The 16,584-nt window shown below is 32.7% G+C and overlaps 2 protein-coding genes across 4 annotated transcripts; both read right to left on the bottom strand.

Moving 5' to 3' along the window:
- Positions 1–18: 18 nt before the first annotated feature.
- Positions 19–9,531, bottom strand: LOC131954246 (calcyphosin-like protein). 3 transcript variants are annotated; one of them, XM_059317821.1, is made up of 5 exons: positions 9,443–9,493; positions 9,023–9,262; positions 6,004–6,184; positions 5,369–5,575; positions 19–1,262 (listed from the first exon to the last, which is right to left on the bottom strand). In XM_059317821.1, exons 2-5 carry the CDS (start codon positions 9,157–9,159, stop codon positions 1,161–1,163), a joined length of 627 nt encoding a protein of 208 aa, XP_059173804.1. In that variant the 5' UTR covers positions 9,160–9,262; positions 9,443–9,493; the 3' UTR covers positions 19–1,160. The 3 variants fall into 3 exon arrangements, with proteins under 3 accessions (XP_059173804.1, XP_059173805.1, XP_059173803.1); XM_059317822.1 differs by lacking the exon at positions 19–1,262 and adding an exon at positions 2,267–3,898 and having other exon boundaries at positions 9,023–9,179; positions 9,443–9,531; XM_059317820.1 differs by lacking the exon at positions 19–1,262 and adding an exon at positions 2,267–3,898 and having other exon boundaries at positions 9,443–9,492.
- A 2,816-nt stretch (positions 9,532–12,347) lies between these two features.
- On the bottom strand, positions 12,348–15,364 carry LOC131954248 (uncharacterized). Its single transcript, XM_059317825.1, has 3 exons — positions 15,213–15,364; positions 14,035–14,128; positions 12,348–13,161 (listed from the first exon to the last, which is right to left on the bottom strand). The coding sequence occupies exons 1-3, from the start codon at positions 15,277–15,279 to the stop codon at positions 12,858–12,860; spliced, it is 465 nt and encodes a 154-aa protein (XP_059173808.1). The 5' UTR covers positions 15,280–15,364; the 3' UTR covers positions 12,348–12,857.
- Positions 15,365–16,584: the final 1,220 nt, after the last annotated feature.

The following is a 16,584-nucleotide window of genomic DNA, read 5'->3' on the forward strand; positions in this document are numbered from 1 at the left end:
TTGCAAACTACTTTTCTTTGTAAATAACAAATTCATCATTTAACGACACTGACCTTTGAACAAAAATGAACAACTTGTTTGTTAGAGTAAAAATATTTATTTACAAAATAATAAGGCAAATGAAAAGTTACATACATGAACTGTTATGTAGATGAAAAGATTAAGCATTGCAAGAAACTACCGTAGAGTGGTATGTTTGTATCATATATCTATTTAAAAAAAGGTGATTTATGTTTAGACAAAAAAAAAAAATGTTATAAACATATTTGATAATATTTTTAAATCAATTAAGAGATTGTAGTATTTAAAGTTAAATTTCAATACTTTTTTCCTCTCTTTTTCTGTTGATCTTTTATTAAAGTTTAATAATGTTAATGCAGTGGATTACTGTTTAACTTGAGTATTAAAATTTGAAATACAATTATATTAATTGAATTTTAAAACAAATAAATGTGTAAAATGACATTGGTATTTTCAAATTAAAAAATATGATTATTTGAATCTGTATGTTATGTTTTTATGTAGAGGATGTTTGAAAAAAGATTCATTAACTTTTAATCTAATAACAAATTTATTGTTAATGTAGAAATTGTGCACATTAATAGTGTTGACTTTTCGCTTTTAAGGAAATAACTTGATAATTCTATCTTTTAGATATTATTAAAGCACTTTTTAAAAATGTTGAATTTTGTAATATCACAAATTTTAATTATTTTTATCAGCTGAAAAAATTTAATTTACTTTTGCTCTTAGAGACAGTGTTCATTTGACTCAATAAATAAGGCATTTTTCTCATGTATATTTGATTTACACTTATAACATTAACAATAAATTGAAATATGTTATAACCTGGTGTTATTGTTTATGGTCCCTGAAGTTTTGTACAACCAGTCTTTTCATTAAGTAATACAGAAAGAAATTTTTTTTTTTTTTTAAAGTTTAAAAATTTAGTGTGTATGACCACAATTTTGAAACTCTTCATTTCATCAGGTTATGTTTTTGTAATAACATTAAGAAATTATCACAACAGCCATAGCAGTCCAAGTTTTAATTTTTACCCTTCACCATTTACACCACTTTCATCATCCCTGTTGTTTTGGTCCAGAGAAAATTTCAATAGAGCAACAAATATTTTATTCATCAGCAAACTGTGAGTGCTATTAAAGCTTATAGGCGTTTCTCATCATCAGGTCAAAGTAGGCGTCGCTGTCTATTGAAGCACTGACGCCACTGTAGTAATTCTCAAACTCTTCTTTGGTGATCTGTGGATTGCATGTTTTACCAGTTAGTGTTAAACTCAGTAGTTCAAGTTAAAATTTTCTACACTGTCAGTGTCTAAGGGAAAAAAATGTCAACATTATTATAATTTAAAAAATGACTTGGTCTTGTTAGATATGAATAATTATTATGAAATTATTCCGTCCAGTAAAACTGATTTTTAATAATTTTAATTTTAAGGGTTACAGCTATAGAGAGAAATGTTGAAATTCAGTTTAAAATTAGAGTTATTTAATCACCAAGAATGAAGGCAACTTACTGTTGTAATAATTCTGTTTGCACAACTCCTACCTTTATATTTATTTCAATTTCAGTCATAAACTAATAAGAACCATGAGATCTCATATCGATTGGGCATACACTTCTTAGCAACATATTAATATAAATAACAAAGCAAACATACTGATGTCTTGAAGTATGTATCAACATGAGCATAACAAACAATTATGCAGTCAGATTCTTGGTGATTTGAAGTTTGCATTGAATGCTGGATAAACAACTTTTCAAATAATGGTAACTGTTATTTTATGTTAAACTCAAATCACCCACAGAATCTTTAGATACACAACACAGAACCTGTTTACTCATGATAATACAATGGTTATCACTGACAAAAATTGCTTCAAAAATTCAAACAAGCAAAAAATACTACTTCTACACAATCATTACAAACAATGATTTTTTTTTATACTGCCGCAATTCCAGACACAAAAGCACTACTGTCTAAGCTCTAAGCATGCGGTGAGACTAAATTCATGCAAGTGAAAGCACACTATGTGATTTATTTTAAACAATCATCCTAACCTGATCATTTAGACCATAAATTTCATTTTCTGAATAAAAGTTAAACATTTTTTTATCTAAGAATATATCATTTATTTTAAAACAAGAGTTCCCTCTGAAATACAATTACATTTTAAATTCATTTTATCCCAGGAATTGCGTTTTAAAAAAAAATTTCAAGTAAAGAAATTCAAACAATAACACTTTTTACTAGTGTATAACAGTAATATTTATTTGTAAATGTAATACATGTATTAAAAAATAAACATGCATTGCTGCTATGTTGTATTAACTATATTAATTAGTAAATGAAAGCTCATTCTAAAACACTATTTGCCTAAAATGTAATGTATAAATTTAAAACTCTGTTTAATGTATAAAGAAAAAAAGCTTCTTAAATTATAAGCTTAAAACAAAATTTGAAAAGAAAAAAACAACAAATAATATATAGTTGAGACATTTCATTTCTTTACATTTTGATTTGAAAAGTAATTACACAAGTTTTTTTTATCCAAGCTTGATATTTATAACTGAATCTGTTTGTTTTAAATATAATAATTACTAAGAATTTTTTATATTTTTCTATTAAAACAGTTATGAAACTTATACTATAGATCAGGGGTCTCCAAACTACGGCCCGCGGGCCGGATGCGGCCCGCGAGGTCCTCACATCCGGCCCGCGGAGATCTTTTTGTTCAAGGAAAAATCGTTTGTTGGTGATGGCTGAGAAACTTTGCTCAGAAAAATCAAAGACATGCCTGGAATAAACTGGCTCTCGAACTGAAATTTGATAGTTAATGCGGCCCTCGGACTGAAAAGTTTGGAGACCCCTGCTATAGATTGACAACAGCTATAAAATAATAGATTTTGTATTTGAAGTTAACAATGTAACACCAAATACAAAATGTGTCTACAGACATCATATAAGGATCTACAATAACCCAAAACAAACCAAAGAAAAAACTATATTCCTAAAAATTTCATACAACAACACCAAATTATGAAAGTGTTTTCAGATCTAAAACTGGAGCCAAAGATACTGCCAGATGAAGAAACAAAGAAATGAAACAGCTTATTGTGTTAGAACCCTGTAAGCAAAATGTTCATCAAAACTGGACTGAAGCTATGCTAGGATAATAATTGAGCAAAGATATGAAAGCCATGTGAGAAGTCCAATCTTAAGATAAAAAATTTTGTGTATGAATCAATCATACTTTAAAAACAGATACTCCTAATGAATGTATTCACAATGTTAAAGACTTGCATGAAATAAAATTATCACCTCATTTGGGAAGAAACAAAACAAATATTTCCTAAGTAAAAAAATGGCTAAAATCCTGATGTTAGACAAAACTATAAAAAAAAAAAAGAGCTATTGACAAGTGAAAGGAAATATAAAGGTATCTCCACCATTTTAATTGGGAAGAACAAAACAAATATTGCCTAATTAAAAGAAAATGGCTGAAATCCTGATGGTAGACAAACATATGTTGTAAAAAAAAAAAAGAGCAATTGAGAAGTGAAAGGAAAATATTCGACAAGAAGAAATCTTGAAAAAGATATGTAAGGCATCTTATGTTGAAACATCAGCTGCTGTCAGAGAAGTGCTTACAGAAATAGTTGCCAGAGAATAAATCTGGCAAGTGTAAATACAATTTGATTACACCTGACATTATGCATGGATTTCATAAAGATAAAAATAACTAATATTAACATGATATAAATAAGTTAACAGCTACAATTTCCATGCATTTCGCATCATTAGGTCAAAATATGCATCGCTATCAATGGAAGCGCTCACACCCGTGTAGTAATTCTCAAACTCTTCCTGTGTTACCTGTAAATAGACAGCAGGTCTGCAAACAGATGTAATTAGGGTCCCCAAATACAATTTCTGAGCCCTTTGCATAAATTGTTTATCAAATAAGGAAGTAATTCTAAAATTAGAACCCTAAAATTCACTCAATATTTTATCTCAATATTTTCTATAGAATATTTGATAACTAAGGTAATATCATATTTTTGATCCAGCATATTTTCAAACGAGGTATTTCTAATCTTGCCATAACATACTATTCATTATTTCTCATTAAAAACAATGCATATATTTTCATTATAGGGTAGGTTCTTGAATTTTTTTTATTCAAGTTCCTAAAACACAGAATAATGTAAGTAATGTAGAGATTCTACATTAATGCAAATGAAGAATTATATAGGGATTTTGTCAGATGTGATAAGACATAATCCCACAAATTCATATTTTTATGATAATTAATTTAAAATGGAGAGTAGGAAAATTGTCTGATTTGTTAATTCCTTGAAGAAATGATACTAAATTTCTTGATTTTTAAAAATAAATAATGATACTTATTAGTTTGTGTCATAATAAACCTAAATTTAATATTCTGTATTTAATTAGCAGCAATTTCTAGACTATTGGCTGATTAATTTTTAATAAAAAATTCTCTTAACTTGTAATCCAAGTCATAACTGTATTACTAAATGCAATGTTATATAAATACACATTTTAAGAGAAAGTGGTTTATGCACATTTTTCTGTAATTAAAATATAATTTTAAGACAGCAAATTTTTCTTTTTTTAAATTTAATTTTAAAAAGTGAATCTATGACTTATATTTTAATATAACTTAACATTTAACAATTTGTTTTGATAAATAAGCAATTTCCCAACTTGCATAAAGAAAACTCTGAAACTATTTGCTGTGATTACTGTGAAATATAATGACATCCTAAGAAACAGTGTTAATTGATGGAAACCAAACAAAACTATTCTAACGTAACATGCATAGTTGTATATTTCAACTATTTTTATTAAAAATTATTTTACCACTCCCTTAAATGAAGCAAGTAAAAATATATTGTAATTACCAAAAACTTTACTACATATTAAATTTTTATCAAACTGAAATGTAAAAACTGAGAAGATACTATAAAATAAAAACGCCAAAACACTTTTTGTGGTAGATGGCAATTTCTAATATCTAAATAGAATTCTAATTCAATAAAAAATAAAACAAGAAAATGAAATAATTAAACAAGAGTTCTATAAAGCAATTTAACTTAAAAAGATATTGTTTTATATAAGTTCACAGATATTTTTACTTTTTGCATTTAATTTTATAAGACTATTTGTTTCCCCATTTTAATAACTTTAAGATTGTTGCTATTAAAAATATTCCTCATTTAAAAAAAGAAAACAATACTACTTACATTAACGTGGGAAGAAACATCAAAACACAATACAAAGTAACAACATTTATAAAACAACAAATTTTTAAAATCTTACCCTTCCATCCTTGTCGTCACTATCAAATGAATCAAGAAAAAGTCGAAAAACCTGCTCCTCTGTCCATTCACCACTAAGGTACTTTGGATGTTTTTTAGCATTGTAGACACCTTTTAAATCTTCTATTGTCACCACTCCATCCCCTGTTCTGTCTAATTTTTTGAAAGCTTGATAAATCAAGGTTTTGCGGCTCTGGGACATTGCAGGCTAAGAAATGAGAAAAAAATCGTTAGCCTAATGCTCAAAAATAGATAGGCCCTTTCAAAGTAAATTTATGTAGCAATGTTATTCTTAATTAGAATCTTTTTTTCTTAAACTTTAACTAAAACTTAAAAAAGTTTAAGCTTTGAGCCTAATTCTGATTTATCTTCATCACTTTCACATATTATAACATTCCTGCTTAATTTAGAAGTTAAAACAATTTAAAAGTTTTGGTGGTATTAAATTATAAAATGTGTAGCCTTGGGTTAGATCAGTAGAAGGAAAACTCAAATATCTAATGGCTGCTGCAGTTAGGATATCATTTTAAAATATTCACCATCCATAGGTCTGATATTTTTATTTGGTTACATGAATCTTGTACATTTTGTCATAAATATAATGTTTCGTTTTTAGTATTAAAAAAAAAAACTTACCCTCAGTCTAACTAAGAACTCATCAAAGTCAATGGATCCACTTTTGTCTTTGTCAAATATATTAAAAAGTTCATCAATTTGAGCTTTGTCAAACTCTGTGACACCATAATCGTGTAAACCTTTGGCAAATTCCTTTTTATCTAAAGATCTGTTTTCATCATCATCCATAATTTTGAAAGTTCTATGAATAAAAAGACAAGTTATATTAGTTGTTTTTTCTTTATGTATTTTACTATTTTACATCATAAATATAATAATGTTGTGGTAAAAGTGATCAACACAATTCAATTGCAAATATTAGACTTATATTTTGATGTAAGCTTATTCTTACATGCCTACATTCTAAAATAAACAGTTAACCTTCAATATATTTAATATGGTAATTATAGATTGTTTTATCATGCATTTTTATTTATATACTGTATAGGAATAATACTACAAATTCAAATGCAGTGAAAAGTTATTTCAAATCTGTTTAAAATTTTAAATGTAGATTCATAACCATGCAACCATGCAGTATTCAATATAAATATAAAAAACAACTGAATCAACAAATAAAATTACAATTTTAGTTTTTATATTTTCCATATACTCAATTATAAACAAAATATTTTAACATAATAACAATTTTCAAATTTAAACTGCCATTTATTAATTGACAGGTTACCAGTAGTAAATGTGCCTGAGTGTAGTCTGTTGTAAGTTAATTTAACATGCTTAGGTTCATTATATTCACATGACCTAAGAGTTCGAAGGAAATGTCAGGTAAATGCTAGCTCTAACAATTCCAATAACAAAACAGGCATAAAACATATTGGTCATTAAACTGGTTGTTACTGTTTGTTAATTTCAATATGTGGATACTAGGGGCGGTTTTGGTCAAAAGTAAAGCATATATATATATATATATATATATATATATATATATATATATATATATATATATATATACTTGCATATTATATAAATGATACAATGTCAAGAACTGTATGCCAGATAGTGTATATACAAATATTTCGAATTATTTGAGTTTCAAATTTTGTTATTAAAACCAAAACTGTGTAGGCCTAATCATTGTTTAAGGTTTTTAAATTTTTATTTTAAATTAATAAATATTACAGTAAAGAACATTTTAAAAAGTACCATAGAGACAACAATTAGATTGAGATGATTTAATTTAAATAGGGAATATAACAGGCAGACTGAAATTGATACTTTCATGCAAAATGTCTATGATTCAACTAAATATCTGTAAAACTCCTCATGTGTAGCCTATTCATGTAAGCTTGAGACAAAAAATTGTTTTAATTAACTTCTGATAAAGCTGCTACATCGCTAAAGGGGAATGTAAGCTTGCAGAGGCTTACACGAGGAATAATTAATTATGTATAACTTAAACTGCAAGAGGCTCTGCGGACTACAATGTTCTCTGAACTCCAATTTATATGTGTTATGTACAGCCTAGTGTTATAAGGTGATATGATATGCATAAACAATATTTCCAGTTGAATGGTTTCTATTCCACTAATAACATTTAAACAATAAGAATGATTTTGTTTGATCTGGTAACATGTGTTTCATTTCCTTCTATCGCACTTTAAAACAAAATAAAATTCAATAATTATTTTTCATGTGTTATTTTAAAATATCAATATTAAATGGCCATTTTTGTTTATCAATATCTTTTATGGCGCTATCTTGAAAGTTAATTAATTATTTTTATATTATATAAAATCCAATGTTAAGACATGGGCTAGTTGAGTTGCTAAATATTTGCACAAAGTAAATTTGTTACTAAAATGGAGCTCCAGCATTAATGTTCACTTTTACAGAGGAAACTTTTTTTCCTTATACAGTAGTAGTAGTAGGGCCTAACTTGATATAAGAGATATGGGATTTTTTAGATATGAGCTAAAGAGCGAGCTAAAATTTGCTTTGACATACAAGCAACATTTTTAAGATAAGAGTAATCAAATTAGCTGGTATAACAGGTCAAGGAAAAGAAACACCCTGAAAAAGTTTCAACTGGTTGTAAATCAGAGCTATTTCATTACATTTACACAACTCATTTCCAAAACATTTTGGATAGGTTTTTTTAACAGCCTGTGTTGAAAAGTGAGGAAAATGTGGCAAAAAAAAACTAAGTCCAGCAAAGAGAAAAGCAATGACAAAAATTAAATTCCCTTAAGTTTAGTGTTAATAGTGTAAGGAGTAAGTGACATTACCAGTGAGCAAGTGAATGAAATGAAGCTCCTATGCGTGTCTCTCATGTCCCTTCCGACCCGCACTGAGCCTATTTAACTCTGGTCTAGCTCACAGCTCAATTTAAATTTTAGAAATTTTTTTTTACTTTAAACACTTTGCAACAATAGGTGTGGGGGAGGTGTCAAGTGTGATGCCATTTTAGGGGGGGGGGGGGTGGACCAATTTTTTCAATGATGTCGAGGAGATGAATGTTTAAGTTTATGTAATTTATCTCAAACTTTCCTATAGGCTATAAACAACTATAGCCCATGGGATTGTGCATAAATGACGTCACACTCGTAGGGGGGGAGGGGGTCCATAATTTTGTGATGGTATGTGATGAGGGAGAGGGGGGGGGGGGGGAGTTCAGATGTGTCACACTTTTGCATTATAAAAAAATCAATTTTATAAAATGAATTTTAGCCATTATTTCGTGTTTTAGAAAACTGTTTTAATAAGTTATAATAGAGATTGTTTAAAATACTCTATGTGGACAGAGTTCAGACAAGATTTTGGGAAAAATATAGATGTTTTAAGAAAAAATTCAACTGCAATTTTTAGGTAGGGGGGGGGGGGGGGGTTGTAGGCTGAGGTGTGACATCATTTTAGGGGGGGGGCTGGCATTTTGTGACAATGTGTGACAGAGGGGAGGGGGAAAATAAAATGTGTCAAAAAAGCTTGATGATATTTAATTTATGGATGACCCCTATATATATGGGCTAAAGTGTTACTAAATATAAATATTTCATGATTGTGTTAGAAAATAAATGTTTACCTTGCAAGGCCTTTAATTCCATTTGCGCCTCTTGTTAAACAAGCGAGACGCAATCTTTCAACAGGATCAACTGCTGTCTGTAAAGCTTTTTTGGCTTTCATCTGAAGTTCTGTTTGCGTTCTTTGAGTTGCTGCCATTTCTGAGTCTCAGCACGTTCCTAAATTGGTTATAACTTGTGAAATTAGTTCTAGAGTCTAACTGACTACCAAAAACTGGTTTCGTTCCACGCGGGAAGAAAAGTTGTTTATGAAAAAAAAATGTATTTAAAAACTACTCTTGTAACAACGTTCAGCGTTTAATAAAAACGTTGCGTAACACATTTCTCAATTTTAATTAAAAATACAATTAAATCAACACTATTTTGCTAGGAGAACTTTAGGTTAGGAAACTACACATTGAAATGAAAACCAAAGCACATACCACACCGCTGTCTTTATCATGAAGCACAACAGGAAAGGCAAGCCTCTACAGGACTTTACAATATCGATCGCAGAAAAATCCAGGTACACAATCAATGTTTTTACTTGTATCCATAGAAACAAGGGACTGTACCGCGTAAATTTAATTTTGAGATTCAAAAGTAAGAAATTACTACAGTTGACCTGTTTGATTTACAATAATATGATTTATTTTAAAGTATTCATTTAAACTTTTAAATCTAATGTAAAGATAAAGGCTTATAGTATGTAACTTTTGTGACCCAACTGGAAATACCTATATAATTCTATGTGTAGGCCTATGCAGTATGCCGTATGACTATTCGCCCACAATAAGATTTTCAACATGTGTAATGTAGGCTAAAGTTTAAGTGACCCTTCTAAATTTTAAAATTAAACTCTATCAATTGTTTGGTCGCAACCGTGTTGTATGACTCCTCACTGTTTTTTTTATAATTTAACTGCTTATTGTTTTATTTAGTGCCAAGGCCATAGCTTAGGTCGAGTGAATATGAAAATTCGAAAGTAACTTTCTTTCAGGTAGACTCCAGATCTAGATCTAGATCTAGTAAAATTCTGAGATATAAAATTGTTTTTCGTGATCTCTAAAAATGAAAAGTATGTCGCCAACAGGAGATAGTGTTTATGTCCAAGCAGTTTATCATAGGGAGGGGAGAATATGTTGTGTGTGATACCTTACGTAAAATAGAAAAAAAAGGCTGTTGTCGGCCTTGATTACTAAGTCACTAACATTCGTCTTCTGTGTTGAGTTTTCCTAGGTAAAAACGAAGGTGGCATATACAAAGAAGAATTTGTTAGATGCGACGCTTTATTTTATTTTCTACTGAATTAACACATCAAGGCCTATTTCGTGCATATAATGTTAGCAGCCCATTTAGCCCTTTTATCTCATTACTGATTTATATGTTAACCCTACAGGCCTACACAATTAGTGTACTTGCAAGCCAAGGCCACTCTGGCTTTTGGTAAAGGAAAAATAGTATTCACAATTTAAATGAAATAAAACATGAACAGGATTTGAATGTCAGTTGGTTTAAAGTGTGGTTGAATGAAATAAAACTCCTGTTATCAAGTTCACATCAATCAAGGCTTATTGTTCATGTGTCACTTGCTTTAAAATCCCCTGTTGCGATCAATGCATTTAAATTGTGGCAGCTGTTTCCTTCATTAGATTTTAAATTGGACGATTTTATTTACAACGATTCATTTGTCTCCAACATAGAAGTATGCATACAATATAGTATAGTGAAGTTCCCATTTCAATCCTAACGATTCAGGATAGATGAAGTGGAGTTCATACGTGTCAGCCTTTTCCCAGTAGATATTTACTTTCAATAACGTGAGTCAGGTACCCAACAGAGCTGAGTGGACTCAGGGACGTCTTGCAGTTTCTAAACTGGATCGAGAGTTCGAACTTGAGACTTTCGGGCTAGCAGTCTAGCGCTCTACCCCGGCCACGTCATTCCAACCAATATGCAGAGGCATAGCGACCCTACCGGCGCCTGGGCGAACTTTAAGCTTGGCACCCCCATTTATATATATATATATATATATATATATATATATATATATATATATATATATATATATATATATATATATATATATATATATATATATATATATATATATATATATATATATATATATATATATATATATATATATATATATATAGGTAGGTAGGTAGAAAACGGTTAAATCAGTAGGCAAAGGCTCTTAGCCGTTAAATTTCTTAACTTTGACTGTTTATAATTCAAAACTGCAGCTTAGAATGAGCTTTTAATTATTTTTTCTACCCCTTTTTGGCACCCCCTTGTGTCAGCGCCCGGGGCGGCCACCCTCCCCCCACCCCAGCTACGTCTCTGCCACTATATCACACTACTATTGATCCCCTCCTAAATTATCTGATAACACAAGAACACAAAACGATTTTACTGAATGGCCATCTAACTGGTTTAGCTTGTCCCTGATCTTTCAATCCATAATTTTGCACAAGCCCATGTTTGTGAAGTAATGATTCAATCAAATGATGTAGGCATTAATAAACTAGCAATGGGTCTGATTTTTACATTCACACAAGGACGGGAATTCACTGTCGTAAGAATGAGCTCCCTTACTTTCGTTGTTTTGCAAAATAAGTTGCCGCAAAATAATACAACTTTCAGTCTACTTATAATCATATTAAAGATAAATGCCTTAGCAACGTCGAAAAATCCTATTATTTAACAGGTGGTGTTGTTCCGAGGTTGGGTAATGACAATAGTTTTATAATAAATGGTCAACTATATACGTTAGGTAGCCGTGTGTAATGATTGTGTGGGTGTTAGCTGTAGCTGTTAATTCTTTTTAATGACACCACTTGGTAGTTATTTTGTTCTAACTGCGGGAGTGTTCTCCCCTGTTCCTTTTATTATTATATAAACGTCATTCTCCCCACCCCCACCCCCGCCCCACACCCATACACACTCCCTTAACCGAGAACCATTGAGTTTAAGTTTAATATATACTTGCACTCATTAAAAAAAAATATTAGTATTTATTTCAATAAAAATGTCACAATTGTGTTTATGTAAGTACAGTAATCCATCGACTATCACTAGTTTTACACTACCCCCCTCCAATCATTGTCACCATATTCCCATTCCCACAAGGTATTATGTGGTATTGTAATCTATTGTAATGTTGATTTAAAAATGTGTGCATATAACCTGTATAAAAGAAGTTGTTTTTTCCTGTAGACCTAGAAAATAAACACACACACACACACACACACACACATAGAGCATCCACATGCATATTTAATGCAAACACATGTATTTAATTTTTACATACTTCTTATTAAATTAATAACACATTTTAGAAATATAGCTTTTATTTTTTACCAAAAAAAAATCAGAAAAATACTTTGATACAATCTGTTTTAACATTAAATATTCTTATTTTCAGGTCCGGTAACTCTTAGTTTTTAGATGCCTTATTACCATACCCTAATATTATAATATACATAGCAAACTGATAGAATACATTCCAATATATTATATTTAATTATATGAACATAGGCTGCACTATCCAAGTCCTAGTCGCACACAAATGAAGTCTAAAAAATTAATTTCAATTAGGCCTACATATTTTACATATTTTTTCACACTGTTTATTGAGCTATCGTTGTTGATATTAGAATCTATATATTTTAAAAATCTAATCGACAAAAAAACAACAACATTGTATTAATTATATTTAGAATAACGCCCTCCAAAATGCAAAAAAGCAAAACAATTTACAATTTTCTTTTTTTGGCCATCTGTTCAATATCTAAAAATGATGTAACATGCAGTTTAGTTCAATACACTTTAGAATCTTCGATGCGTGTTGTTTTATTTCCCGCCAAAAATTGCTTTATTTATCAATTTCCCCACTTTTTTCCCGACCTTTTTCCCAAATTTTTTCCCTTTTTTGCTTTTTCCGACTTTTCCCACCAGTTTGACCTTGACTATTCTCGACTTGATGGGGCGGGGCCGTGGGGTGGGTCTCGCACGCGCCTGTTGCAGCTTGGTGGCGTTGAAGCCTTCGTCGCCCCGGCAGACGAGATCCGGGACGCAGCATTCTGGGTAGTCTATATCGTCGTCTGCCTCTAGGTAGCACGTGTCTCTCTCGTAGAAGAAATCAGTGTCATCGCAACTGTTGACGAATGGATTAAATTTTAGTTAACTGTTTGAGGTTAATATTTAAAAAATTAAACTGGGTTATCTTTCAGACAATTTGGGGCGGGGGGGGGGGGGGGGGGGCGGACAATGGTTAAATTATGTATTTTCTTTTTAAATTACACATTTACTATACGGCTGTGTGTGGGGGTGGGAGGGGGGGGGGGGGCGTGCTAAAGGAAGGGGGGGGGGGATGGCAGACCTTCCTCGAGGAAATGCCTTAAAGAAATTCTGATTTTTATTTGCTGTCTACTTCCATGCACAGAGCCGACTGAGGGAACGAGTTTGACAGGCCTATGTATGGGACTACAGTGAGCCATGTAGCACGTATTAGTTTTGTAAACATAATCAAACTTCAGTTTTTTTCTCTACCATCGACAGCTGTGCTGATTTTCCACTTCCACAGAACCAATCCAGACCTCTCTTCATTCTCTCCAGCAGTGTTTCTTCCAGGCATCCGCCCCCCCTCCCTTTGAAATGGAAAATTAAATAGAAAATATATACTTTTACCACTGTCTGAGACACACCCCCCCGCCCCGAAAATATCAAGTGCTCCCCGGAGAAAAAAAGTCTGGAAGAAACATTGCTCTCCAGGCGTTTATTAATTGGTGGTTATTTATGAAAGTGGCTTTACTTTCGTTTTCAACAGTCACGCATAGTAAGCTTACCACATATCCCGGCTTATATCTTAACATAACTCATTTTGTAATCAACATTTTAAAGGCGTACTCACTATTTTAATTTTACCTGCGCAATAAATTAACACCTATATACTTCTGCCACTTGAAATATAAAAAAAAAACATTTTAAAAAGAAGTAATAAAAATATTTTGGTCTTTTTTTATCCTACCTGGCACACACGTATCCACTGGCCTTACAATTACACTCTCTACAGCCAGTTTCCTGCCATTTTTCGCCTGTTTTACGATCACCTGGACACTTCCCTTTTTAATAATCAATCATAAATAATATCAGTTTAAAGTGAGACAGGGATATAATGTAATCTTATACTTATAGAACTACTTCAACATCTCTTAAACACAATCAAACTAAAAGTCTTTCACGTAGATAAATCTAACTACAACTATTTTACAAGTTTAATTACTAGAAATACAAATGACCAACACAGTGGCGTAGCGAGGTCGGGTGTCACCCGGTGCGGCACTTAACGGTGTCACCCCCCAGAGGCGTAGCGACCCTTCCCGGGGACAAATTTTCGACTTGCACCCCCCCCCCCCCCCTCAAACTTTCGATTTGCACCCCCTCAAGTTTTTCTCTGTATATTTTGCTATTTTTTGCCTTGGTGTCACCCCCCTAAATGGTGTCACCCGGTGCGGTCCGCACCCCCGCCCCCCCCCCCCCCCCCCCCCCCCCCTCGCTACGCCTCTGGACTAACAACATTTCTTGTCATTTAATAAAAAAAAAGAATATGGGACACGTCTTAATAATGAATTAAGATGATATCGCAGGAATAGCGCTAAACTGGACACTCAAAGGAAAAAGAAAACAGTAAAGGCCAAGGGAAACGTGGAGGCGCACGGCCATGAAGCAGCTGGCAGAGGCAGGACTGTCATGGGGGACTGTCTGGAAATTTGCCGGACACGACAAAAGTGGAGGGCGATCTCTGTCGCGGTCCCAAGTGTCTTGGGCACCAAAGAATAAGGTTGATGATGAATGATTCTCATTGATTAGTGTTATATAACATAGCTGCAGACTACATCACCGATTATGATAAAATCTAAAAATTAAATTTAGTTTAGTTTGGAGTTTAGCTTGAGAATGAAGTAGCATTATCTTCGTAATTAGATAATACAATTATAGCAAGTTGCCGAGACCCTTAATATTTCTCTGTTATGGAATCCTAGCTTTTATTACCTTAAAATATACCTGCTATATCCTTACATAGGCATAGGCTAAAGATAATTATCTTAAAAAATACAAGCTTATGTGTCTTCTTTGTTATGTTTGACCTTCATTCTATGAAATAAAAATTTGCTATATTGACCACAAGCTAGCCACTCAACCTACCTTTCGTGTGAATCAAATCAGCCACAACTATCGTGAGTACAGCCGCCAACACTACCAGATGTCTCATGGTTAGGTGAGTACGCCGGGGATCAGCCCTGATGAAGTTATTTTTGGTACCAAATGTTCTTGCCTTTATAGCACTGCCGGAATCGTCAGCATCTCTTTGAGACAACCCTGTTTGTGGGTTGTGTTTTTTTTCTTGTTTTTTTTAGAGGTGGGGGGGGGGGGGGGGAAATATAAGTGCGGTGTATAAATGTGGAATGGGGTCAAGGTTGTTTGACGGGCAATTTTGAATAATTTAGCGCTCGGTATTGCAAAATGTTGTCCAGTAATTGTCTAGGACTCATACGTATAGAAATAGACGATATAATTATCCTACAATATTGCGATTTTTTTACGCAACACATGCAACCACTCTCCCTCTTCCTATCCCTGACTTTACTTAAAATGTTGGTTTTAGCAAGAGTCTATTCCTAGAGAACGCGCTTGTACATTCGAGAGACGAAAGGTAGATACATTGAGAAACAGGTAGCGATAAAATTCGATAAAGAAGCCAGAGGCGTAGCGCGGGGGGTGCGGACCGCACCGGGCGACACCATTTAGGGGGGGGTGACACCAAGGAAAAAAAATAGCAAAATGTATAGAGAAAAATTATAACTCGAGTGTTAAATAGTATTTTAAGAGGTGCAAATCGAAAATTTGAGGGGGGGGGGGTGCAAATAGAAAATTGAAAGTTAGTCCCCGGGAAGGGTCGCTACGCCTCTGGGGGGGGGGGGGTGAAATCAATTAAGTGCCGCACCGGGTGTCACCCGACCTCGCTACGCCCACTGAAAGAAGCAACAGCTTTCTGCCAGGCTAGCAGTTAATAAGGGAAGCCCAAAAGCTAGCAGGTACCCCGGGTAGCAAAAGTCGCCAAAAGGCTAGCAGGCAGCCATGTAGGTAAGTCACCCAAAGGCAAGTCAATGCATATCAGACATGATCCTGCTAGTGAGTGGTTCATGTGACACGCTGAAATACAGAAATGCCGTCTAAATCACTCGTTATGACATTAAAACATGGAGACATATTCTACATTAAACTCACGCAATATATTTCCAGCAATTATTTTCTTTTGTGGATTTAAAACTATTTTGGCAGCATTTTGCGTAAACGTCAGGGAATCATCGTGGTACAAGGATAAAACAAAAATGAAAAATCAGCGCAGTTTAAAAAAAAAATCCAAACATTAAGTACCCCCAACACACACACACAGACACACACAGACACACACTCACACGCACACACACCCCACACACGCACACCCATCCGTACTCACTCGACCAACTAGACCCCAGTTTAAAAATATTTTCGTAATTAGAAGCAATTAATCGTA

The sequence above is a fragment of the Physella acuta genome, unplaced genomic scaffold, assembly GCF_028476545.2.
Source record: "Physella acuta isolate Inbredline_101_S28 unplaced genomic scaffold, ASM2847654v3 ptg000985l, whole genome shotgun sequence".
NCBI lineage: Eukaryota > Metazoa > Mollusca > Gastropoda > Physidae > Physella > Physella acuta.